Source organism: Cydia amplana, chromosome 26, assembly GCF_948474715.1.
Source record: "Cydia amplana chromosome 26, ilCydAmpl1.1, whole genome shotgun sequence".
Taxonomy (NCBI): Eukaryota; Metazoa; Arthropoda; class Insecta; order Lepidoptera; family Tortricidae; genus Cydia; species Cydia amplana.
The window spans coordinates 6,694,104-6,721,529 of record NC_086094.1 but is presented as its reverse complement, the minus strand read 5'-3'; the positions used below and the strand labels follow the sequence as shown (position 1 = coordinate 6,721,529).

Genomic DNA, 27,426 nt, shown 5'->3' with positions numbered 1-27,426 from the left:
GCGTGGCGCTGTCGCCACCTAGCGGCCATATCTGTCCTGTTCGTGACAGACGCGTTTTATTAGAGTGAGTCTTCTGTACCTAGTACTATTATTTATTCTGTGCCCGTAAGATTGTTACTGCCAATTCAGTGCAAATTTAGCGTGGTCGGAGTCTATTTAACTTTAAAGAAACTCTGTATAGAAGTCTGAACTAGCTTGTCCGACGGTGATTTCTCCATCTTCGTATATTTCCTCTTCATTGGAGTAATATCTGTCTCCGGTTTAGCAATGTTACTGCTCCGTAAAGGCGAATATTTCAACACATACTGTTTATAACTCTTCACCTGAATTTTCTTGGATTTCTTAGTTTTGGACTTATTTCCATCCCTTAGCTTTATTTTCATTCTTACATGCTTCTCTCTTATTTTCTTGTCAAGTTCTTTTTTTTTCTTCATCTTCTTGGTTCTCTTCTGTCCTGCTTTGTCCGGATCTAATGCTTTTATTTTCAGTTTAATTCTCTTATGTTTCACACCATCCTTCTGTTTACCGTCTCTCTTTCGTTTCTTACTAACTTCTTTCATTTCTAATTTTCTTTTCTTAAATTTTCTGTCAGTCAAGTCATCTTTCTTTCTCTCTTCATTCGAATGCTTCACACTTTTGTCCAGTACCTCGTTCAGGTACTGGTCTTTAAAACTCTCAACGTCCATATCTACCTCAGTGTTTAAAGGTTCTTTGTCCAACGGACTGAATTTGAACGAAAACATCTTACTCTTAACAGGACTCAAATCTAAGCTTTTCACAAACTCCTTTTCCTTGTCGCTCCCTATTTGCAGTACGTCTATGTTAACAATCTCATCTTTCTTCGATATTTCAATGGAGTCTTGTTTAATGTCCACCATTTTGAGCTTCTTCGGTGTGTCGATGATTGGCAAGCTGTCTTCACCGTCAGCTATAAATTCTGGAGCCAATTGGAAGGTGCTAGATGACGATTCGCCATCGCTTTTATCATCGTTATTATGATTCATATTGTTTTCTTTGTCACTCGAGTTTCCATCAAGTATATCAGATTTTTCTTCTCTATTTTCATGTTGATTTTCACCGTCTTCATCAACTTTCATTGAATTTTCTTCTGTATTTTGTTGAACCTCTTCATTCGTGTTAAGTGTTGGCTCCATAAATTCCTTCACTTCCTGTTGAAAAAAAAAAACATTAGTGCATCAAGACTAAAATTATAACTGCGAAACTTATGTCGATGTCGATAAAAGTATGACATGACACGTGGGTACCGTTATCTATTACCTTTAATCGAGCAATTCGTGTTTATTTATTTATATATATATTTCGGGGATCTCGGAAACGGCTCTAACGATTTCGATGAAATTTGGTAGGTATATGGGGGTTTTCGGGGGCGAAAAATCGACCTAGCTAGGTCTTATCTCTGTGAAGACGCGCATTTTTGAGTTTTTATATGATTTCCGAGCAGAGCTCGGTCTCCCGGATATTGTATTCTTTAAATATTGTAATTGTTTTTACAATACAATGGCTTGCCAAACTATAGTTATCAACCATAGACTAGGAATCCTCTAGACGGAGTTTAGAGCAATTATTTCATGAAACCGATGCTGCCAAAAATACTGGGGTGCGGGGGACGAGGCGAGCGAGTCCCGTGCCGTGATTGGTCCGTTCAAAGACACGGACGTCACACAAAGACACTTTGACTCGAGAATGGAGTAAAACTACCGTATATTTGTGGCAGAGGGGGTAGCGCTACTATGCTCAGTCTAGAGGATGTCTTGTCTGTGTTATCAACACTTACTTGGTTCATGTCGGTAGTGATGTCACAGGATTTCTTGGGCGAGTTCCACTCCCTCAGCGGGTCTTTGCTCTTGTGGCTCTCTTTGAACACATTCTTGAACAGGTCGTCCAAGATCTCACTGGATACAAATAAAATACAATACAATTACTCTTTATTGCACACCTCATTACAGAAAACAATACAAATAATACAGAAAAGAAGAGGTTAAAAACAGGCTGTCTTATCCTCTAGCCCAGTGATTCCTAACCTGGGGGTAATTACTCCCGTGGGGGTAAAACTGGTATTTTACGGGGGTAATAAGCTAACCTAATATAACAATATAACAAACGTACACGTTTTATTTTTTACTACCATTGGGAGGAGGGGTAAAATCAGGTTCCCTAGTTAGTCATAGGGGTGACCGGACTGAAAAGGTTAGGAACCACTGCTTTAGCCGCCCAGAGACCTATAAAAAGGTCCATTCCATCCATTCCAGGTTCCATTCTAATTTGAACTTTGCGTTGACAAAATAAAATTTCATTTTGCTTGGCAAAGTTTGACATATGGGCGGCTAGAGGTTATCGCAAATACACATACAATAATACACTCAACTGTATACTCACTGGAACTGGAAGAGATCCCTTATAGGGATAAGTTCGCCTTTGTAGCTAAACTTATGTGAATTTCATGTGAACCTGTACGGATATGATGGTCGTTCTTGTCTACGTGACAGCGTGATAAAACGGTGTCCGTCACTTTCTTTCCCACGGTGTTAAACAGTGACAGTTATTTTATCACGTGGATAAAGATGGATAAAGCTATCCATAATAGGCTGGCTGTTTTCGTACAATAGTGATTTACTACTACTCACTTGACAATCTTCTTCTTCGCACTGAGCGGTCTCGGCTTGCTGAACCTCAGCCGGATCCTCTCCAGAACATCCCCGGACAGCACCACGTCCCCCCCCCCCCCCTCCAGGCAGGTCTGCTCGAGGAGCTTGAGCGGGGAGAGGAGCTTGGACTCCAGCTCCCGGAGGGCCGGGGCGAGGAGTTTGGGCCGGCGGGGGGTCTTCAGGTTCAGGTCGAGACGGTTGGTGGGTCGGGCTGGAAATATACTTTGAAACTTTAATTTGAAAAATGTAGGCGCGAAGGGATATCGTCCCATAGAAAATTTGAATTTCGCGCCTTTTTTTACTGACAAGATTTGGTTGACCAGGTATAGTTATTTGTACAAGAAGAGATCAAAGTTTGATATTTCTTCGAGTGCTTATTTTGAGCCCCGTGCAAGCGAAAGATTCTATACTAGATTTACGAGCGTAGCGAGTGAATCTAATTTAGAATCTTGAGCGTAAGGGACTCAAAAGCGCACGAGATGTAAATAACTTTGATCTCGTGTAGTTCACAAAACTTTTCACCTCAGCAGTGAGAACATATTAGAGAACCCGAAAAATGTATTCCTTCTTCATCACTTACCTCTATTCACTCATGTTTTCTTAAGATATACCAACAATTAAATTTTCACCTCAGCAACTCGAGCAAGGGTACTTTGCTACTTAAAAACAGTGAGCAAAATCGCATTTTGCTCATTTGGTCTCACTCAGTGAGCAAAATGCGATTTTGCTCACTGTTTTTAAGTAGCAAAGTACCCTTGTTCGAGCTGCTGAGGTGAAAAATAAATTGGTGTTCTTGGAATGCAATCTATGGAAAGATAACATTATAAATGTCAGTTACTCCAGTCAAATTGAAGGGATGTTTACAAAAACAACATAACTGGTTGACACCTGAAACGACTAACAATGTTCTTAAAAAAGTGTCAACCGCTCTAAGCAGTTACATATGTTGTTTATGTAAACATCCCTTCAATTGTACACTCATAGTACAGTCAGCTGCAGAGAAAAGATACCACCCCTGCATATAAACTTCTATGTAGCGGTGGTACCTTTTCTCTGCAGCCGAGTGTACATTACGATACAAGTGCGAAAAATAGGAAATTTGCAACGAGTGGCGATAAATTAAAACACGACCGAAGGGAGCGTTTTTAATCGACATGAGTTACGGTACATATATTATATAGTGCTAATCAGGGATGTTGCGGATGCAGATTTTTTGACATCCGCGGATGCGGATGCGGATGCGGATTTTTAAAGGCTCACATCCGCGGATGCGGATGCGGATGCGGATGTCAGGATTAGGTACTTAGAAAACGTCAAATATTACATTTTTAGTATTTTTTTATTTAAAAAAAACCAAACGTTTAGTATTTGAGCAAGAATATAGGTGCGTTATATTTAATAAACAGTAACTTCGCCGACTTTTCTGGATCTAGACGATTTCGTTATAGGTAATGACGAAATTACCTAGCACTTACGCCGCCGCTAAGACGTTCCTGTACCGACTTGTTCGACATCCGCATCCGCATAAGCTCCGCATCGATTTTATGCGGATGCGGATGCGGATGTTGAAAATAATGCGGATGTTCCGCGGTTGCGGATGCGGATGCGGATGTTCGCAACATCCCTGGTGCTAATGACCGCACTAGTGAGATAACTTTCACGTAATATATTAGCACATACGTGACTATGTCGAAAATTTAAAGAGCTATATGTACTGAAAAACGTAGTACGATACATGTGCGAATTTCCTATTTTTTGCATTTGTATTGTAATAATAAAAAATTGACTAATTGACAGCTCAAATATCAAGGTAACAGGGAATTTACATAATTTAAAAATAATAACAAAAACAACTTACATTCAGTCTTGATTTGAGTTTCGTGAGCCGGCAAACTTTGTGATGAACTTGAAGCACTGAAAATGTAACAAATATGAGTTAAATTTTGAGTTAAAAAAAACAATTAAAATTGTAATCTGTTTGTTTCGCTAGAGGTTTGTTCGGTATGGAGCAGGGATGTTGTGGATGCCGATTTTTTTGACATCCGCGGATGCGCATGTCAAGATAGGTAAATAAAAAACGTCAAATATTACATTTTAGTAATTTTTATTAAATAAACCGGCCAAGTGCGAGTCGGAATCGCGTTCCAAGGGTTCCGTACATTAAGTCCCACTCACGCTTGACTGCTCATTTCTAATAGGTTTTTTTGGTTAATGACTAGATTACCTAGCAGTCTAGCACTTACGCCGATGCTAAGACGTTCCTGTACCGACCTGTTCCACATCCGCATTAAACTCCGCATCGATTTTATGCGGATGCGGATGTTGAAAATGAAGTTCCGCGGTTGCGGATATTCTCAACATTCCTGGTATGGAGCAGGGATGTAACGGATGTGGTTTTATCGGAACCGAAAGCGGAACCAGATGTTTTAAATTTAGTTTATCGGAACCAGAAACGGAATCGGAACCGAAAACGGAACCGGAACCAGAACCGGAGCCTGAGTCAGTACTATCAGTAGATATACATTACACAACACAACACATACGAATAGGTACCTTAAATTCGAAAACACGGATAAACCAGAACATGTAATTACTGCAGCACGTGGCAAGCGGGGCTATGAGCGAATGACTGGTATAAACCTGTTTTTTTTATGTACACCGCTCATGTCCCGCTGCCGCGCTAAGCATTGACATCCGATATAACTTCCGTTTCAAAAGTAACGGAACCGGAACAGAAACGGATGTGTAATACCAAACGGAAGTTCCGACTTAACGGAAACGGAGCTCTGTAACATCCCTGGTATGGAGATAGTTGGAGGCCCGGGGAAGGGCATAGGATAGTTTGTATTGATGCACATTGAATATATGATTATGATTAATCATCATCATTGAACGCAGGCGGAGTTAAGCGCTGGTGGCCTAGCGGTAAGAGCGTGCGACTTGCAATCCGGAGGTCGCGGGTTCGAACCCCGGCTCGTACCAATGAGTTTTTCGGAACTTATGTACGAAATATCATTTGATATTTACCAGCCGCTTTTCGGTGAAGGAAAACATCGTGAGGAAACCGGACTAATCCCTAAACGGGCCTAGTTTACCCTCTGGGTTGGAAGGTCAGATGGCAGTCGCTTTCGTAACAACTAGTGCCTGCGTTTATTCTTGGGAATAGTTGTCAAGCGGACCCCAGGCTCCCATGAGCCGTGGCAAAAAATGCCAACGACACACAATGGACAACGCGAGGAAGATGACTACTATATATAAATTATAAACTGAAATAGATGTCATATATTAAAGAAAGAGTGACGAAGCCCTCCAGTGGTGAAGGCCGGATTCGAACCGGCGTCTTTAGCAATCCGGGCTAACGCCTTGAACCCTTTAGCCACCCCGCCGCATATAGTCGAGAAATTGGGACGTGTTCGACCGCGGCGGGTGGCCAAGGTGTTCAAGGCGTTAGCATCATTGAACACAGGCGGAGTAGCGGGCATGAAGCTAGTTCTGGTATACCTGTGTGCGTGGATCCCGCCCTTGGTGCGGCGCAGCGACATGCGCGCCGGCATGACGGGCCCGCTGCGCGCGCGCGCCTGCGCCTGCGCCTGCTCCGCCAGCATCACTGACAACACACAAACTAGGATCAATAAATCGGCAGATACAAGTACAACTATAGTTCATTAATGGGGTTGGCCGGTCGAAGTATTTAGCAGATGGCGCCATTATAGCTTGCTCGGTCAATGCCTAGAATTGTGTCAAATATTTGTTTTTTTTTAATGCCTCGGATGCCAGGCCTTTAAGCCAAATTTCATAGAAAAAGGGGCAAGCTATGATGGCGTCATTTATGCAAATCTTTGATAGTTGCCAATCCCATTGTAAAAAATATATAAATAAATAGCTGTGTAACTTATTTGAACAATAAAATAAATAAATCAACTTTGTTTTGATACTAGTATGTTTTAAGATGACTCCGAACTTGTGGTATTGGTGAGTTTCATTGAAATATTCAATTTCCAAAAAGAAAGTGTCCTATATTTCTAGTGCAATTTTCTTGAAATTTCTAAGATTTTTTTTAGTTTTTAGGGTTCCGTACCCAAAGGGTAAAAACGGGACCCTATTACTAAGACTCCGCTGTCCGTCCGTCCGTCTGTCACCAGGCTGTATCTCACGAACCGTGATAGCTAGACAGTTGAAATTTTTACAAATGATGTATTTCTGTTGCCGCTATAACAACAAATACTAAAAACAGAATAAAATAAAGATTTAAGTGGGGCTCCCATACAACAAACGTGATTTTTGACCGTTTGAAGTTAAGCAACGTCGGGCGGGGTCAGTACTTGGATGGGTGACCGTTTTTTTGCTTGTTTTGCTCTATTTTATGTTGATGGTGCGGAACCCTCCGTGCGCGAGTCCGACTCGCACTTGGCCGGTTTTATTTGGAAACTTTCCGCAACTTTCACATCTGTATGTTTTGATCGAGTCCTGCGGAATGGAGTTAGCCAAGCGTCGGGGCTAAAATTTGGCGATAACCCGTCTCGAGGACGCGACATCACGTCGACAGAAAAGTTATTATGAAGACACGATATTATACACGTGACTAGTTTACAAATGTATGAAAATTCGAAAATTAACCACTTAAATTTAATATTTTTTTGATATCGTTTATGCTTAGTATGCCTGGGACTTGAGGGGTATAGTGATGTTTTCAGATGATATTTTTTGCTAGATAAATAAATAAATAAATATTTTTTTTTATAAATAAATATTATAGGACATTATTACACAGATTGACTAAGTCCCACGGTAAGCTCAAGAAAGCTTGTGTTGTGGGTACTCAGACAACGATATATATAATATACAAATACTTAAATACATAGAAAACAACCATGACTCAGGAACAAATATCTGTGCTCGTCAGACAAATAAATGCCCTTACCGGGATTCGAACCCAGGACCGCGGCTTCACAGGCAGGGTCACTACCCACTAGGCCAGACCGGTCGTCAAAATTCTAGTCGAATATGGACAAGAGTTACCTTCGGCGAGGCGCGCCTCGAGGCGCTCCACGTCCCGCGCGGCGGGCGCGCAGGCGGGGCACAGGGCGCGCCGCGCGGCCCCGCAGCCCGAGTGCAACCCCCAGCTGCCGCACAGCAGGCACAGCTTTATATCCCAAGTGCTGCAAACATTTATATACTTTGTCGAAGGACTGCCTCGTTTCCCTTTTCATACATATCCATAGATTTCCAAGGTCCCTTTTCATAGATAACGCCCCAATTATCCTTTCGAACCCTGCTTACCCTTGGTCGTCGTGGCTCCGGCCGAAGGGGCACTTGCACTCCGCCGCAGCGCACGACGCGTCCCGGTGGTATATCTCAGCGAATGCATTCTGCTCCAACTCCCAAGCTGCATCCCTGCAATAAAACATGTTGTTTTTAGGGTTCCGTACCCAAAGGGTAAAACCGGCCAAGTGCGAGTCGGACTCGCGCACGGAGGGTTCCGCACCATCAACAAAAAATAGAGCAAAACAAGCAAAAAAACGGTCACCCATCCAAGTACTGACCCCGCCCGACGTTGCTTAACTTCGGTCAAAAATCACGTTTGTTGTATGGGAGCCCCACTTAAATCTTTATTTTATTCTGTTTTTAGTATTTGTTGTTATAGCGGCAACAGAAATACATCTGTGAAAATTTCAACTGTCTAGCTATCACGGTTCGTGAGATCATAAAGTAAGTATAGTATAGAGTAATCGGCCCATACAAGCCTCGCTTAGTTCCACAAAAATCCAAGAGATGTCACTCAGAGCACCATTGGGCCTAAATATATATTTGTGTTATTTCAAATCTTGCCAATTTTTAAATTAACATGTATAGTTCTAATTTATTTAGCATATTACAACAAAAACCTTTTAAAACATCCATTTACACATAGTAAATCGACGCAGAAAAAAATAAATAAATAATGGCATGAACTATTCTAAGCGCCATCTATCGCATTACTAGACAGTTAGTTTCTTGCCGTTGTAACACACTAAATAGCTCGATTGTTTGAGAAAGACTATCAATAGATGTCACTGTAGTAAATCCTCATACTTTATGATCATATCACAGACAACATATCAACATTATTAAGTAATAAATAATATAATTTTTCTCAAAAATGGACGGCAAAGTCGACGTTGCCGGTTAAAAAATAGGTCGCGAAGTGTGTAGTTTATGGTCATTCTAAAAATTAAAAAGTTAAAAACATTGCTGTATCGATTTCGGGACTGCAATGTTGCATACAAATTCCATTATTAAACGAGTTCCAAACTTTTTAAAACTTTAAATGGCCATATCAAATGAAGGCATAGGTCCATTAAACAGCCGAACAGATGATCAGCACTTATTATTAATATAATGTTGGTACCGCGACTATTTAGGTGTCTCAAATACGTTGGCGTATTTTCAGCAGAAAAATACACTTCTATTTTTTTTAAAGGCGGCAAGCAAATCTTTTTAATGGTTTTACTTTTCTCTGTGAAAATTAGAACGTTGCTTCTGTAAAATATCTCTTGCACCATTTTTGAGAAAAGCACTATATATGACTCGGCTGGAAGGCTACTTGCTGGCTTCGGATTCAATTAAACGGACTCCCAAGGTCGTCCGTTTAAAACGAATCCTCAGCTTGCAAGTAGCTACTTCCGAACCTCGACAATAATGTACTATTTTTCTTAGAAACGTGATAATAATTAAAATATATTAAACCTACATGGTATCATCAGCCACACTGTTAAGTGTTAACTGTACCGATGTACAGTTAGGAGTGTTGCTGTTTGTATATTAATTTACTTAACCTTACGCATTACAAAATTGTCCTCATATAGCTATACATATATTTTAGGACAGTCTTACACTAATCGACCTACTTGGTAACAAAACATTGTAAATTCTTGAGTAGTTTGAATAGCAGGGCAGGTGACAAAAACTTGCTCAAAAGCATAGAAGGTAGCATCCTATAGAAGTGGTGTACGCGTGCCTCCGTGAGGGACAAAACATGTAAATTCGACCAATCATAGCGTCGCATTGCGCCGCTATGATTGGTCGAATTTATTTGTTATGGTGGGCAACAAATGAATTCGACCAATCACGGTGGTCAATTTACGGTGGGGAATAAAACAAGATGTGAGACTGTGACAAGGACAAACAATAATAGCGCTTTCGCTGCTACTCCTACTGAAAGATACATAAGACTATCCCGTTCTGTCAGTTATCCCCTGCTTCTATTCATGCTCAAAAGAGAAGAGACATCCGACATTTAAAAAAATATCCCTATATGTATGAGAGCAATAATACAATGTGTAAATGTAAATACATACATATCTTATATTTTATGATCATATCAAAGCTGGAAGTCCTAGGTTCGGATCCCCCTAAAAGTGTATTAATATGGTGTCCCATGGTGGTGGCCCATTTGTCCCCGCCGCCATACAAGAGGTGTGGACAGATGGGAATAGATATAGACCATTAATATATACACACACAATTAAAAAACAAATAAATGTCCTATGAGGATTTGAACCCAGGACCTCCTACTTCATAGCACATAGCAGAGCAGGGTCACTGTCACTACTGACTAGCTAGGAGGCCGTAGAAATAATATACAATTTATATATATTTAAATTAAGTACAGTCAGCGTCGTATAGTAGGTCGCATCCAAAGTATTCAAATAGTTCAGTACGCCATACAAATAATATGGTGTACCGAACTATTTGAATACTTTGGATGCTACCTACTATATGACGCTGACTGTACTTATATAACAATTAACAAATCAGACTGGCAGCCACAGTTTAATGGCTAATCTAGGATTAAAACTTTTTAGTGGCTTGCCATTATGTTCAAAACATTTAGCTTCATACCACATCAAATATTTAAGTTTACCGCCATTGCCCGCCAGCATTGAACAAATTGGTTGTTAGTGGGTAGACAAAATAAAGTCACTATCATGTTAAACATTGAATTTATTAATTGTATTTTATTATTTTTAAGAGAATCTTCATAGCATGTGTCTGTCCGTTGAAACAGGAATCAATCTCAACCATCTTCCACTCAAAATATTTTACTTGTGGTACAGTCGCCATCAGATATATCGGAGCGGCCAAGGCGCTCACAAATATCTGAACACGCCTCTATTGTCAGGGCGTTAGAGTGCGTGTTCAGATATTGTGAACACCTTGGCCGTTCCGATATATCTGATGGCGACTGTACAGAGATGCATTGACTATTTCATCTTCACTCTCTTGTTGCATACATTGTAACTTCTAGTGGCTAGAGGCTGGGTCCTGAAATCAGAAACATATTTTTTATATATAAAATGTAATAATATCACAATAAAGTTTAATACACATTGCCTTCACATTGGAGTCTGTTTGCAAACACTAACCATTGTATAGATTTAGACCAAGAAAAGTATGCAGCGATATTGATCGCCTGCGCAGTACATGTGTTATTTTAAATGTCAAACATCTTTGAAATTATGACGTACCTTTCTTCTTTCTTGCTCTAACTCTAAATACTTTGGAATCTTTTGCTTGCTCGGGTATCAATATTAGCATGGGGGGTTAAAATAAAACTTGACAATAGTTATTAGTGGGCAAGGGGGCAAAGCAGTTGTTTAACCGCTCATGCTAATGTTGATTCCAGGGCAAGCAGAAGATTTGAACTATGAGCGTAGCGAGTGGTTCGAGAAGTGGAATCTTGAGCGTTGTGAGAATTCAAGGCACGAGGGTTAAACAAACATTGCCACCTAATGAAACACAGAATTTATCACCATGCCAATGCAGGGAAAATACCAACTATAAAATACCAAAAAAATCAAATCCACATGAACATTATAAAGAATTTATAATTCAAAATCATCATTTAAAAGTAAATTCTACCAGCTAACATAAGGAAACTCAAAATTTAGATCTGATTACTTTGCCCCACATGTGGGATAAATGCAATTTTCTCATTAGTATTTGAACAATCAAGGGGGCCTTTACCAGTTGGTGTGGTGATAAATTATTTAATTAACCTTTGTATTCAAAACAAACTTACCTGAAGTGTTAATTTTTTATCAATTTTATCATTTATTGGCAAACAGTAGACACTGTCAGATTAATATGTAGGTTTTACCATTAGTAGTGTTCCGTTACTACATCGGCAATTCACGTCATCATCACAGGTCTTTTCGTCTATTGCAGACGATTTATGCATTGCTGTTTAGACAACGGGTTTGGTGATTGTGGAGGCCGATGCGTGAGCGGCACGACCTCCCACATTTTGGGCACATGTCACGCTTAGCACAGTCTTTAAAGCGCCACATCGGTCTTCCAACTTTCCTTTTAGCATACCTACGCAACTGCACCAAGCAAGACACGTCTAGGTATTCTATTCACGTACTTGTACTATAGTTCAAATGAAGCTATAATATGAAATTAATAAGTTTGTATAAACAGAAACAAAGCAAAGGCAACCAACAAACGCGGTGCCGCTTTGTGGCGACTTGACTATTTGACAGTTTATTTTTAGTGTTGCCGTTGAAAGTTCTTTCTTGTCCCTAAATAGAGCTTTTATGATTTATTATTATACAATATTATTAGTTCAAATAAAATATGATATTCCAAAAGACTACAAATAATATTATATAGTACTTAAATTCCAAAATAATGATAATTATGCCTCAGTGTCCATTTCTGAGGGCCTACCGCGAACCACGTTCGACGTGTTGCCTCTCTGTCGCACTTGTAAATTCGTACGTAAGTGTGACAGGGAGGCAACACGTCGAACGTGGTTCGCGGTAGGCCCTCAGCTTTTTTAAGGAACAGGCGTATAACATTACCCTGAAGTAGGGGACTAATTTTAAAATAGCAATAATCATTACTTGATGCCGTTTTTGACGTTTCTGTGCACGCTGTTGTCTGTCTATACTTATAGGTCACATAATTAGTGATACAAACACCTGCCTGGTCAATATACGCAAAATTAGATATATTTATTCTAATTATAACAGAAAAAGTTTATTAAAACAAACATTAAATGCTTTTGTATAATAATTTCAGGTTTGATAGGTACGGGTTTTGCCATGGGAGAAGTTGAAAAGGAACGTTATGAAAACATATCTTTGTATGTATAGGTACTAAGATGGTACAAATCATGTACAAATCTGTTGCTTAAAAATAAAAGCACGACGCGACGTTGCCAAACTGCTATGAGTTACTGCGAAGCGAGTCCAGTTTAACTCGACAACGTCGCATCGTATTGTTACAATAGGGTATTTTCGTACTAGTCAAATCAGTTACTTTTTTATAGTTATTGCAATGCAACTTGTATCGTAAATTTTTAGAAGGCACGATAAGAGTGAATTGAGCATGAATTGAGGTATTTTATCTCATTAGGATCGAAAGAGCTCGTGAATTTGAGTACAAATAACACAAAAGTGGCAAAAAAGATCACAATATAAAAAATGGCAAAAAATAGTAGTTTTCGATATAAGTGCGAGAAGTATGTCATTTTGCACGAGTACCGAGCTTTCGATTTTTCCGGAAATATACTGAGGGGCTACCGCCAAAACCGAAATTCGCAAATTGCGGGGATCTTTCTCTTTTACTCCAATGCAGGCGTAATTAGAGTGACAGAGAAAAATGCCCGCAATTTGCAAAATTCGATTTTCGCGGTTATAGCCCTGTCACTTACAACGGATGCCTTTGCTTTGATATCTGGTGGCGTTAAATTAACTCCAAAATCGTCTGAATCACTCATTTTTATTTAATAACTTATGCTTTCTTGGCAATTACTTACAAACATAAATCACTTTAAATGTTGAATAAAAAAGGCGGGAAGGGAATAAAAAAAGTTTTACTTTTAATTGCCATTTTTTTCAATGTGGATTCTGTTGTCACTGTTGTCAGCATTATGCCAATTGAAGAGAAATTGTATTATTAAAATTAATAAAATTAATTTTCAGAACATATAATTATACATGGTCAACCAGATCTTGACAGTAGAAAAAGGCGGCAAATTTGAAAAATGTAGGCGCGAAAGGATATCGTCCCATAGAAAATTTGAATTTCGCGCCTTTATTTTACTGACAAGATTTGGTTGACCAGCTATATGTAAAAAAACATGAATCTTTTGTTATTTCATTATATTGATATATATCTAATTAATTACATTTATATTAAGTGTATAAAGTGTATTGTACGAACGTCAGCTTCATTCTGTCGCGCGTTGTTCAAGTAATACTATTGGGTCTCGAATAATACTCCTTTATGCCCAATCGCGCGTTGTTCAGGTGGGTCATTTATAAGCGGGTCTCGCATAATACTCATTTATTTAAAATGTATCAATCAGATTACTTTTTAGCACTAGTGTAAAAAAATCAAACTTTACGCACGATTTGCAGCTACAAAAACTAAACTTTTTGAGCAATTGGATTAAACAAATATAAAGAAACGCTCAAGTACCAGTGGCATGGTGGCATATAGACGGACTTACGCCAGTAGTAATGTCTAATCCTTTTGCCATGCACCAATGGTAGCATGCGCAAAATTATTATGACAGGTATTTATTTTCAGCCGGTTTAAATAGTTTCGGCAAGACTTATGTAGCATTCTTATAATATATAAATATTATCATCACCACAGTATCGTTTTCCGAAATTACTTTATGGTTATACCGTTTGGCTACGCTATTTCTCTGTACCCTGCCTCTCCCTTCCCTCCCTGTACTCCTTAAGTGCCCGAACTCTCTTTACTCATACTGAAAGATACATAAGACTATCCTGTTCGGTCATTTCCTTCCACCCCTCATGCTTGATCCAGTTTTAAACTAGATTCATGATTTATTCAATACGCTATAAAGCGACATCTGTTGATTACTTCTAATCGTTGGCAACGACATATGTCTACTAACTTTCAATGAAGACGTATAGATGTCGTTAGGAATTCTATGATTTGGATGTGACACAGCGCCATCTTGTATCCATGATAGGCAACAGTGCTTTTTCAGTGACGCCATCTGGTAATGGTGCGCTTTTAGGCGGTCACATTTGAATGTATGGGATAGCAGCGTCTGTATATATGTAGTCTGTGGTGAGATACAGCCTGGTGACAGACGGACGGACGGACGGACAGCGGAGTCTTAGTAATAGGGTCCCGTTTTTACCCTTTGGGTACGGAACCCTAAAAACGGGACCCTATTTTACTAAGACTTCACTGTCCGTCTGTCTATCACCAGGCTGTATCTCATGAACCGTGATAGCTATACAGTTGAAATTTTCACAGATGTATTTCTGTTGCCGCTATAATAACAAATACTAAAAAGTACGGAACCCTCGGTGGGCGAGTCCGACTCGCGGTTATCCGTTTTATTGGTAACTATACAAGCCCTCAAAGGCAACTTTACAATGAGCGTTTAACCTGTGTATCTCAAATACTATAACTATTAAATTAAAAACCCCTATGTTATAATTATAAACCTATCAAATGGGTGAATCTAGTTTTTCTTGTCACTCGTTGCCATGATTACGTTCTCCTGGGTCACTCTTTAAAACCTGATTTTTAGGCATTTAAATTCACCAAACACGCTTTTTTGTGATACATACTTATAAACCCTTTCCATTGAGGGTCGTCTACCAAGCGTGTCAGAAGAAGGTGGTGGACAATGTCTTCTAACAAACTATGCTACTATTGTCTCTTGGCTGACCGGACAGAATAACTACAAGAAATAGTTGATCCACCCATTTCATGCCAAAAATGCTTTACATTATTTTGGCAGAGCTGATACTCTTCAAACTGCTGGATCCATTTCTATCAAACATAGGTAATAACCACCGCAAGGAAACTTTCACGTAAAAAAACCGCATAGAAATCGGTCCATCCGTTTGAGAGCTACGATGCCACAGACAGACATTGGCATCAAACATATATAACCCCTCTTTTTGCGTCGGGGTTGTAACCCTTTACCGCATACGAAGCCATATATGTATGTTGGATATGATATTCAACTCTATTGACAGCTATTAAAGTTCAAATTTCAACAAATATTTTTAGGGTTCCGTACCCAAAGGGTAAAAACGGGACCCTATTACTAAGACTCCGCTGTCCGTCCGTCCGTCTGTCACCAGGATGTATCTCACGAACCGTGATAGCTAGACAGTTGAAATTTTCACAGATGATGTATTTCTGTTGCCGCTATAACAACAAATACTAAAAACAGAATAAAATAAAGATTTAAGTGGGGCTCCCATACAACAAACGTGATTTTTGACCGAGGTTAAGCAACGTCGGGCGGGGTCAGTATGGGTGAACGTTTTTTGCTTGTTTTGCTCTATTTTTTGTTGATGGTACGGAACCCTCCGTGCGCGAGTCCGACTCGCACTTGGGCGGCTTTTTTTATTACATGCAGTAAGGGATAGTAAGACTTACCGGTCCGGCAGATAGTATCCTTGCTCGCAGACCGCATCGTAGAAGTTGTCTTTGTCATTGCACAGCGGGCACTTCAGGTAGTGCATACCCGCGCTTAGTGCCATTCGCTGAAAAACATATATAATAAAAAAAAAATTGTGACAAGACTGCAGTGAAATAGTTATTTGTTTTACAAGTGGGCAAAGTTGTTGTTTAATCTCTCGTGCTAATAAGGATACCCGAGCAAGCAAAAGATTCCAAAATCGGAATCTTGAGCGTTGCGAGGGTTTCAAAACACGAGGGTTAAACAAAATTTGCCCCCGAGTGAAACAAATTCTTTCACCACACCAACCCAAAGAAAATATTAACTGTGAGGTATCAAACAAATTCAATCCAAATCAAATCCAAATGAATGTTATTAAATATTTATAATTCAAAATCATCATTTATAAGTCAATTCTACGAGAAAATGGAAGAAAACAACTAAAAATTTACATTTCATTACTTTGCGTCACATGTGAATAAAATGCAACTTTCCTATCAGTTTTTGAACAATCAAGAGAGCCTTTACCAGTTGGTGTGGTGATAAAATATTAGAGCTTAAACTCGTAGATGAGAAAGGAGTAACATAGAAATACATCTTAAGTTTTACAGATTATTTAAATTTGTTTTAATTTTAGCTCTGTGTATAGACATATATTCTAGTGTGACACTAGTGCACTAGCCTATAGTGACACGGACCATAGAGAAATAAGTAAAACAAGAGTGCTCACTCCATACATCAGTTAGACTATTAATTTCAGTGTCTACATCTAGCATCGAGTAGCGGAACTATCAGTACTGCTACTTGACAATAGATGTAGCACCGACCGGAAAGTCTTATGCTGTTGAGATAAGACTTTCCGGTCGGTGCTACATCTATTGTCAAGTAGCAGTACTGATAGTTCCGCTACTCGATGCTAGATGCTAATAGTCTTTTTGGTACTAAAACTGATGTATGGAGTGAGCACTCTTTTTTTTTTTTTTTTAAATGGGCTTACTCATGGCCACAGACTAGCCGGGGCGAAGACGTGGCCTACGATGGAGCGAGCCTGCCCAGAAGGTGCCTGTTCACCCTTGATTTGAAGGTTGCCGGGTTATATGAGCTCGGAAATATAGACGCCGGCAAGGAATTCCATTCCTTGGCAGTGCGCATAAGGAAAGAGAAAGCAAAGCGCTTCGTGCGGATAAAAAAATACATAGAGTGGTATTTTTTTCTCTATGCTCTACCCTAGATCCGGGGCTGGACAGACCTGGAGACAGGCGCGGTGCAGCCAGGCGTCGCGGCCGCAGCACGGCGGCCAGAAGGTCTGCGTGCTCGGGTACGCCTGCACCGGCTCATAGCAAATCACGCACACCATAGCCGGGTCTTCAGCACTCTCTGAAAAACAGGATTATGCTAATGGGTCGAAGATGGCTTGCCCTGTCAATCCATCCAATACCCACCCAATGAACCATACTTTAAAATACCTTTTCTCCAATATGCTCGGAAATGTTCACGTTATTGTAGCAAAAATAGTACCGGAAGTTCTTCGTTATTGTCAAACTCTAATTAAAAAAATCAAACTATCGCTGTCCTGTTCTAGCGGACGGGAATGAAAAAAAACACTACAGTAATAACTTATTACTGTAGTGTTTTTTACTTTTTAAAAATAAATAACGCAAACAGCCAAGCCGCGAGCCGCGTCTACACGACCCGATCAGCTATCATTTCAAGCTATAGGATAGAGTGAGATAGTAAGATAAACGACCTTACTTGTCTCGTTCTTACAAGACCGTTGTGCTCGTGTATGATCGTGCGAATACTGCTTAATAAAATCAAAGATTATTTTTATATTTTTTTAAGGATCTCATCCGTGTTCATAAAGCTTATATAGTTTGTCAAAGGACTTTCTCATTTCAAATATAGACAGAGAGAATCATACTATTTTTGTCTTACACTAGTACTAGCACCCAAAAGAAAAGGATGGGTATAGTTTTCCTGGTTCTTACTGACTGACAAATTGGTTTGACCAACTATATTGCACAATTATATTGAATGAACGAATATTGAATGGTACTGACTGGCAGAATAAGTTTGTACCCTTAACTTTTAAAAATTAATTAAAGAGGGAAATTGTTTTTGACATTTTTTGATGTGAAGGTTCGATTTGAGTGATGCTTGATGCTTAAATTATTATTATTTTACCTTATTTCCTCGCATGTTTGGAGAAAAGCACTATATACGAGGGGTGTTCAAAATATTCTCGGTATGAGAATGAAAACAAACAAGTACGAAAAGTTTGATATTTTTATTTTTCAATATACTCCCCCCCTATGTTCATACACTTAAAAGATCGATCAATTATTTTTTTTAATCCCTCGTAAAAATATTTTTTATCTTTCGTGTAAAAATGCTCCTCCACTGCCGCCTTCAATGCTTCATCGTCAGAAAATTTATTTCCACGCAGATCCTTTTTAAGATTGGGGAGCAAAAAGAAGTCGCTGGGGGCTAAGTCCGGACTATACGGTGGGTGAGTAACAGTTTTAAACCCACATTCAACAATAGCTGCCTTGGCAATATGAGCAGTATGGACGGGGGCGTTGTCATGCAGAAGCAGAATACCTTTGGTTAACTTTCCTCGCCTCTTTTCTTTAATTACATCCTTTAATTGACGTAGAATGTTAGCGTAGTACTGTCCTGTGATATTTACACCTTTTTCTTTATAATCGATTAGTAATACTCCTTCACAATCCCAAAATATCGTGGCCATGACCTTGCCAGCTGAAGGGATGACCTTGAACTTCTTGGGATGAGCTGAACCCTTAATGTGCCACTGCATGGACTCTTGTTTACTCTCTGGGTCATAATGATGAACCCAGGTTTCATCTCCAGTAACTATTCTTTGCAGCACCTCATCAGGATTTTCACCGCACAGGTCAATAAAATCGGAACAACAAGCTACACGCATGTCTTTTTGAAGCCGAGTCAGCATTCGCGGAACCCATCTTGCACTTACTTTTGACATATTAAGATGGTCATGTATAATATCATGTACGGTACCAATAGAGAGATTGGTTACTTGGGCTATAGATTTTACCTTCACTCGACCATCTTCCAATATAAGTTTTTCCACTTTATCAATATTTTCTTGTGAAGTAGCTACTACAGGCCGGCCAGGTCTAGGGTCATCTTCAATACTCTCCCTTCCGCGTTTAAACTCGCTTGACCACTTTTGAATGGTAGATAAAGAAGGAGCAGACTCACGGTAAACACAATCCATTTCCTCTTTTATGGTTTTTTAATTTTTACCCTGTTTTGTCAAGAATTTTATCACGCATCGATGTTCTAATTTAGTTAACATTGTCAATTCGCACATGATGTTCATGTTTGTTCAGCAATTGCAGAAAAACAAAAGACCATCTCGGTTCGAATTATACTTTTTTTTAATGTCAATGAATAAACCTTAGCGGCCAGTAACGAAAGAAATTTTAGAAGAGGTCGTAAGATATCAATACCGAGAATATTTTGAGCGCCCCTCGTATGCCTCGGCAGGAATAGCAATTCGTGGATTCGTCTTCTTTGTCGGACTCCGCTTCGCGTCGTCCGACAAAATCGAAACTCATCCACGAATTGCTCTTTCCCGGCCTCTGCAATAATGTACTAAATAGCACCAATGAATATGGGAAAAGGCTCTGGTCAATATACCTACCTAATATCCTGAACAGCTTACCCACACAAGTAGTAGAAACTTTAGAAAAATATCCTGATAAAGCAAAGAGTACACTTAAGAAAGCACTGATTAACATGAATTAATGTAAGATATAACTAGTATTAACATGTAAGCACTAACTAACTGTAACAAAACAACATAAGTTCACATATAAGGCTAAGCTTAGTTTAAATAATCTCCAAATATAGAGATTGTAACTGAGATTGATTGTACAACTAACCTCTTGATTGAAAATAAACAGATTAAATTTTAATTTTTTTTAATCCCTAGAATTGTGTCAATTATTTGTTTTTAACAAGCAGGTCGACCTGTATGTAACTATACTTCGTTTTTTTTAGGATTAGAAATTTGGTAAACAATCTTGATGTGTCTTTTAATCGAAAAACACTTTTTAAAAATCAATAACTATTACTTATGAAAGCAGAAGACTATAAAAGATCGTATTAGATTCATAATTGTTACATATTTACCGTAACTTATTTTTAAAATGTGTTTTTCAATTAAAAGACACATCAAGATTGTTTACCAAATTTCTAATCCTAAAAAAAACGAAGTATATGTAATGGAATCTTGCAAGTTAAATTTGATCCACTTCCCGGTTTCCGATTGAGCTGAAATTTTTCAACATGTAAGTCGGGTGACGATGCAATATTATGGTACCATCGAGCTGATCTGATGATGGAGACAGGAGGTGGCCATAGGAACTCTGTGATGAAACAACGCAACCTAATTGTGTTAGGGGTTTTTAGAATTGTCTCGATGAGAATTAGTTGTCTGTCGTAAGAAAAGTAGTCAACGATAAAAGCTTGTACCAAAAATGAAATTTTTGCCAAAAACTTATTTTTCTCAAACATGCAATGAAATGTCGTCGCTCCGGGCGTTATATCAGGCTTCGAAGTATCATGTTTAGGGCGGAGCAACTACAAAGAACTGTAAAGGAATTTCATACGAAATTGAAGGCCTAGGCCGGGAAGTAATTTTTTTTTAAATTCTAATGTAAACATGGGGTCTGTCTCCATGAACAGACTAAACAGCCGAATTATATATTTTTTTTTATTTTTGGTGAATGAATGGTTATATCGGACCAAAATATCCGTGTTAACGCCTGTTATACACGAACGTACTGATATTAAGAATACGAATCTGTATGATTCAATGTGTTGATGAATAAATTTAAAATTTTGCCTATACGTAAGTCACCAGAGACCATAGACAATATTTAAAATCCTCTGCATTTATTTTATTTATAGAAATTGAGATTCTTATTATCAGATTGTGTATAATGGCCCTAATAAGGTCTATTCGAACACTACGCACGCGAAATACGGACGACTTCCGTAAAAAAAAACAATTATGGCGGGATTGGAAGGAAAATTAAAAAACTTTTGTTGTGAAGTTGGATTTTTATTATAAAGATTATAAATTTGTTTTTTTGAGTGGTGTATTTTTTTATTTCATTGCATGTTTGAGAAAAGCACTATACATGCCTAGCCGTGAAAAGGTCTTGCCGGCTTCGTATCACTATCCGGCCTCCCTACGGTCGGCCGGCTATACCTACTCACCCGGCAAGCCCTTCTTTCCCGGCGTCTGCAGTAATGTACTATTAATGCCCTGGATGCCAGTCCTTTAAGCCAAATCTCATAGAAAAAGGGGCAAGCTACGATGGCACCATCTATGCAAACCTTTGATAGTTGCCACCCCATTATTACAGTCAGTCCTTTGCGTGTACCCCACACTAACGTTTTTTGAACGTCGGCGTCTAGGCAGCTCTATGGAAAATGGCGTCGCTGCGCAGTTGCGCCGACGTTGCGTCGAGCAGCAGCCATAGAGTTGACTAGATCAATGAAGAATGTTGTTGGACAATACACACACACATTTCGTTGACACAGTCCAGTTTCCTGGAGCATTCCACCATAACTGTTGTGTATTTAAAACTATTTTTTAGGGTTCCGTACCTCAAAATGAAAAAACGGAACCCTAATAGGATACTCGCGTGTCTGTCCGTCCGTCCGTCTGTCACAGCCTATTTTCTCCGAAACTACTGGACCAATTAAGTTGAAATTTGGCACACATATGTAAGTTTGTGACCCAAAGATGGACGTGTAACGTAAATGAATTTTATATATGGAGGCCATATTTGGGGGGTTAATGAAAAAATTGACAAAATAAAGTTTTTCAAACTATATCATGTTACATATCAAATGAAAGAGCTCATTGTACGAATCTCACATATTTTTTTTATAATTTTAGGATAAATAGTTTAGCAGTTATTCAAGAAAATAGGCAAAAAATCCCCCCCCCCCCCCCCCCTTATATCCGAAACTACTGATCTAAAATTTTGAAAAAAACACACAAAATAGTTCTTTACTTATAGATGACAGGAAAACCTATAAGAAATGTGCAGTCAAGCGTGAGTCGGACTTGTACGGAACCCTTGGAACGCGAGTCCGAGTCGCAATTGGCCGGTTTTTATCAAAAATGATCTTACCGGCCTGTTGGTTTCCTTCACCGCTGACAGATATCTTGCCCGTCTTCTTTAGTTTCTCAATCTTCATCCTTTCCTTGGCCTTGGCCATTACGTCGTCTGATATCTTCTGCTTCGGAGCGTGGAGCTCGCAGAACGACCTGCCATTTTAATTTATGCATATGTGTAATGGCTGATCGCTTAGTAAGACAGTCATCAATAATAATAAACATATTTTATTGTACACTAATAAAGAGAAGTTCACAATACCAGAGAAATATAGTAAGACAAGAGTGCTCACTCCATACATCAGTTAGACTATTAATTTCAGTGTCTACATCTAGCATGGAGTAGCGGAACTATCAGTACTGCTACTTGACAATAGATGTAGCACCGACCGGAAAGTCTTATCTGAACAGCATAAGACTTTCCGGTCGGTGCTACATCTATTGTCAAGTAGCAGTACTGATAGTTCCGCTACTCGATTCTAGATGCTAATAGTCTTTTTGGTACTAAAACTGATGTATGGAGTGAGCAATCTATGTATATTTTTCTCTATGACAATACAAACAAAGACAGGAATAGAATGTCTTTTATTATTATTATTATTTATTATTCATATAACAATACAAGATTGTGTTCGAATATTAACATTAATGTACAATAAAATAACTAGAATTAGAATTAAATAGCAATAAAAATACATGTCAAAAAAAATAACTCATCTTAAATAATAATTATACCATACAATACACAGCATACATTAGCAATTATACAGCAGTAACATTGAATTTAAAAATATCTATTAGATAACACACAGACAATAGACATACATAGTGAGAATAAAGTGTCACGAAATGGCCACATCTCAGCATGTTGCTGGCGACTTCCAGCGCTGATCTTCTGATGAGACCATCAAGTGAGAAATAAGAAATAATCACGGAAGCTAACAGACAAAGAGTAAGAAACATAAAATGAGCCGATTTTTTTAAATACAGTTAAAGCCGTTACTCACTACCTCACCGCACCAAGGTCGCGGTGCGGTGCAGTAGTGTGTGACGGGCCTTAGGTATTGGACACTGCAGATTGGTATTCGGGTAACAGGGATTCAATGTCCAGGGAATTGGACAGACTGGGACCGAAGTGTTGGGGAACTGGACGTTGAAGCCAAAACATTGCAAAGGAATAAACGTAACCTATATAAAATTTGACGACCGGTCTGGCCTAGTGGGTAGTGACCCTGCCTGCTAAGCCGATGGTCCTGGGTTCGAATCCCGGTAAGGGCATTTATTTGTGTGATGAACACTAATATTTGTTCCGGAGTCATGGATGTTTTCTATGTATATAAGTATATATTTATCTATATACGTATGTATATCGTCGCCTAGTACCCATAGTACAAGCTTTGCTTAGTTTGGGGCTAGGTTGATCTGTGTAAGATGTCCCCCAATATTTATTTATTTATATTTATAAAATGACCTGAAAATCGCCACGATGAAAAACAACAGATTGACAAAAATAGCAACAAATTGGAATCCAAAAATTGGTAAAAGAAAAATGGGCAAACCAAAAACAAGATGGGAAATAGACCTAATAGAAACAAAAGGAAAAGACTGGAAAGAAAGGGCAATAGATAGACAAGAATGGAAGAAAATGTTGGACAAATACTTAAATATATTAGAAAAAGGCGATTTGGAAGAGGCCTAGGTCAAAAAGACCTTACGAACATGCATATAGAAATATACATACACATATAATTGTTAAATGAAATGTTAACAGTTCGTATAAGGCTTTAATAAAAACCGGCCAAGTGCGAGTCGGACTCGCGCACGGAGGGTTCCGCACCATCAACAAAAAACAGAGCAAAACAAGCAAAAAAATGGTCACCCATCCAAGTACTGACCCCGCCCGACGTTGCTTAACTTAGGTCAAAAATCACGTTTGTTGTATGGGAGCCCCACTTAAATCTTTATTTTATTCTGTTTTTAGTATTTGTTGTTATAGCGGCAACAGAAATACATCATCTGTGAAAATTTCAACTGTCTAGCTATCACGGTTTGTGAGATACAGCCCGGTGACAGACGGACGGACGGACGGACGGACGGACGGACGGTCGGACGGACGGTCGGACGGACGGACGGACGGACGGACAGCGGAGTCTTAGTAATAGGGTCCCGTTTTTACCCTTTGGGTACGGAACCCTAAAAATAAATAAATAATAATATAAAATGACCCGTAATGGATCACCTGTCAAGACTGACGGACTAAAAAGAGACATACTTGTAATTGCCGTAGAAGAGCGAGACAGCATTCTTCTGTCGGCCGCACGGCAGGTGGAACTGCTTGCGGCACGCCGCCACCGAGCACCCCAGGCTGGCGCCGCCGCGCCCGCAGTACGAGCATTTCTGCAACAAGATTACACAGGGGCCGGACATCAGGAAGTGTAAGGCCTGAGTGGACGCTCTTGTTGGGCGTGCAGTGGGGCGGGGCGTGCGGCGTGCATGATAAACGAATGCGCACGTATAGGAGCGGCCTTAGTGCACGCTGCTCAAATTACTCCTGACCCCGACGCCACGCTGCACGCCCCGCCGAACGCTCCGCTTCGACCGTCTACTCAGGCCTTACACGAAGGCGGAAAATCGTACAGAATGGAGAGCCTTGGTGCACGAAATAATGAACTCATGTGGTCAGACATGAGGAATCGAGGAAGAAGAAACAAGATTAATATCAAGTAAGTTATCGCTTTAAAACAATTTTTGTTCAATGTTTCATATGAATGAACATGTTTTGGTTCCCTATCAAAAAGGTAAAAAAAAAAGAATTTTAGAAGGCTCACCAATCTATTGACTTACCCATAACTCAATGACACAGAATAAATAATAGTACTAGGTACAGAAGAAGATACACTCTCTAACAAAATGCGTCTATACGACGGATACGCAAGCGCGAGCAGGTGTCCGGTCCGTAGTGGTGCGTGGCAACTACTATGGCTAGACACCAAAATTGGTGTGGGCCGCATGTACTTGTAGGTACTTGTAACGACGCGACAAATCGCGGAGTGGGCCACGCTTGCCATAGGTACAAAATGCCTTTAATTAAAGTTTTCAAAAATAAACCATACTGAGCCCTATAGTAATAGTAACATACATGTTTCTTGCTGCGCTCCACCTCGGCCAGTATGTCCTTGTACAGGAAACCAAACAGGCCTTCCGTGTCCCGGCCCTTTTGCACCAGGCAGCAGGATAACAGCTGAAACATGAACATGAGAACTGTAAAACAGACAATGTACAGTCACAGTCGCCATCAGATACATTCGAGCGGCCAAGGTGCTCAAAAATATCTATGCCTGCCTCTATTGTCAAGGCGTTAAGAGTGCTTGTTCACTGTTCAGATAATGTGAACTGTAAACGTGACATGGGGCGGTGCAGACTCTGTATGGAGGCAGAGGAGACGCCCTTGCACATCCTCACAGAGTGCCCTTGCCTAATGCGTACCCGTGACTTAATCCTGGGCGGACACATATTGCGCCTGGAGGAGGTAAAGTCTCTCGAGATCAAAAAGATCCTGCAGCTGTTTGAAGTTGCAGGTTTGGATCGAGAGTTGTAGTAGGTGGCGATCACAATAGATCAGCGATGGTTGCAGTGCTACATAGGCTTTGGAGCCTTATATAGCCCCTAACAAGAAGAAGAATGTGAACTGTACATATTGACCTATTGTCTGTATATTTTTTAGTCATCTTTATGTATTTAACCCGTGGAGCGCCCTAACAAGACACGTGTGCTAGTAACTAGTATAGGAGTTCCATACTACGGTAATTCTGGGGCACTACACGCGTTAATTAGGGATTGCAAACCAGTTAACCGATAAACTGGTTAACTAAGACTTTTTGGGCTCGGTAAAAACCACATTTTGGAATAACAAACCATTTCATTAAACTATCTAAATATGCCCCAAGGGCCTATTTTAAATTTAAGCTAGTTTTTAATTTCTTTAAGTAATACACTGTATATATCTTGTTTGTAAATAAATGATTCTTATCCAATAGGCAAATAGTATTCGTTAAATTTAATTTACTTTGATTGTAATATAATCATAAAGAGTTATTAATTATTTCTCCATGCCAAAACCACACTGGGATACTTTTTTAAGTTGGTCAAGCCACCCTCATTGACTTCTATAACTTTATTATTATCTTGACAGAAGTTACAATAACCATTGACTCAATAAAATAATCATTGAGTAGCTAATGCAAAAACAAGATATGGGAACATTAAAAATAATTACCATGAGATAACTACAACATGAGATAAGCTCATAATATAAATCTTATCAGATACATACATGCAAATTATGTCTGTTTCCAAAGAGGTAGGCAGAAATTACATTTCCTTTGATTGATATTATTGATTGACTACTTGATTAGTTTGTTTCTAAAATTTCCAAAACAAATACAATACAAATCTTCAGAGTTGTAGAGAGTAGTATGCATCTTTACAACTCTAAAGATATATCTTCTGATTAGTTTCCAAGTAATAACTTACCATTTGTAGTTTTATAGTATCTATGCGTGCGTGATGCGTGAGTTTTCTTTGAGAAAATATATCAAAGCTACTGACGAATAAGTTTCTAGTAAAGCACAGTAAAGGTGGGATGGGCTTAATTTTCAAGATGGTGACAAATCTGCAACTTACCACACAGAAGTAATGACATTGTATATCACCATAAGAGTATAATTTGCCGAAAATCACTTCATCGTCCACATCCTGGTTGCAGAAAACACAAGGCTGCCTGTTTTCAGTAACAAGCTTAGCTACTTCCCGTTTCTTCAAGAATTTAGTAGCCATTTTGGAAGCCAAAATGGTTAGTTTGAATATATTTTAATATCAGTTGTTATTAATCACTTTATTTCACACATTTTCAATAACTTTCTTCCATTACAGTATAAGTAAAAGGCTTTCACTTGTTGCAGTTGTCGACCATCTCCATTCCATTATCCAGTGCCATTATCAAGAATTCAAGATGTCAAATCAAAACATGGCCACAAAATTTGGCGGGAGTTTTTTTTTATGCAATTGGAAATATTCTTAAACTTGGCAGCTTGGCAGTCAAGTGTAGAAAAATAGTTAAAATCGCT

The 27,426-nt window shown here is 39.2% G+C and overlaps 1 protein-coding gene across 1 annotated transcript; it reads right to left on the bottom strand.

Moving 5' to 3' along the window:
- Positions 1-114: 114 nt before the first annotated feature.
- LOC134660095 (uncharacterized) lies at positions 115-27,271 on the bottom strand. The gene is made up of 13 exons (XM_063515795.1): positions 26,984-27,271; positions 25,440-25,541; positions 24,573-24,697; positions 22,317-22,453; positions 17,369-17,496; positions 16,098-16,204; positions 7,947-8,060; positions 7,686-7,825; positions 6,168-6,273; positions 4,525-4,580; positions 2,646-2,877; positions 1,796-1,913; positions 115-1,169 (listed from the first exon to the last, which is right to left on the bottom strand). The coding sequence occupies exons 1-13, from the start codon at positions 27,134-27,136 to the stop codon at positions 153-155; spliced, it is 2,535 nt and encodes an 844-aa protein (XP_063371865.1). The 5' UTR covers positions 27,137-27,271; the 3' UTR covers positions 115-152.
- Positions 27,272-27,426: the final 155 nt, after the last annotated feature.

Bases quoted from the DNA above. Each gene is read 5' to 3' on its own strand.
- LOC134660095 (XM_063515795.1), bottom strand. From the start codon at position 27,136: ATGGCTACTAAATTCTTGAAGAAACGGGAAGTAGCTAAGCTTGTTACT. The intron at 8,061-16,097 runs GTAAGTCTTACT...GTTTTATTGCAG, and splicing joins GGATACTATCTGCCGGACCG to GGATGCAGCTTGGGAGTTGG. The intron at 2,878-4,524 runs GTAAGTTGTTTT...GTATATTTCCAG, and splicing joins AACTCAAATCAAGACTGAAT to CCCGACCCACCAACCGTCTC.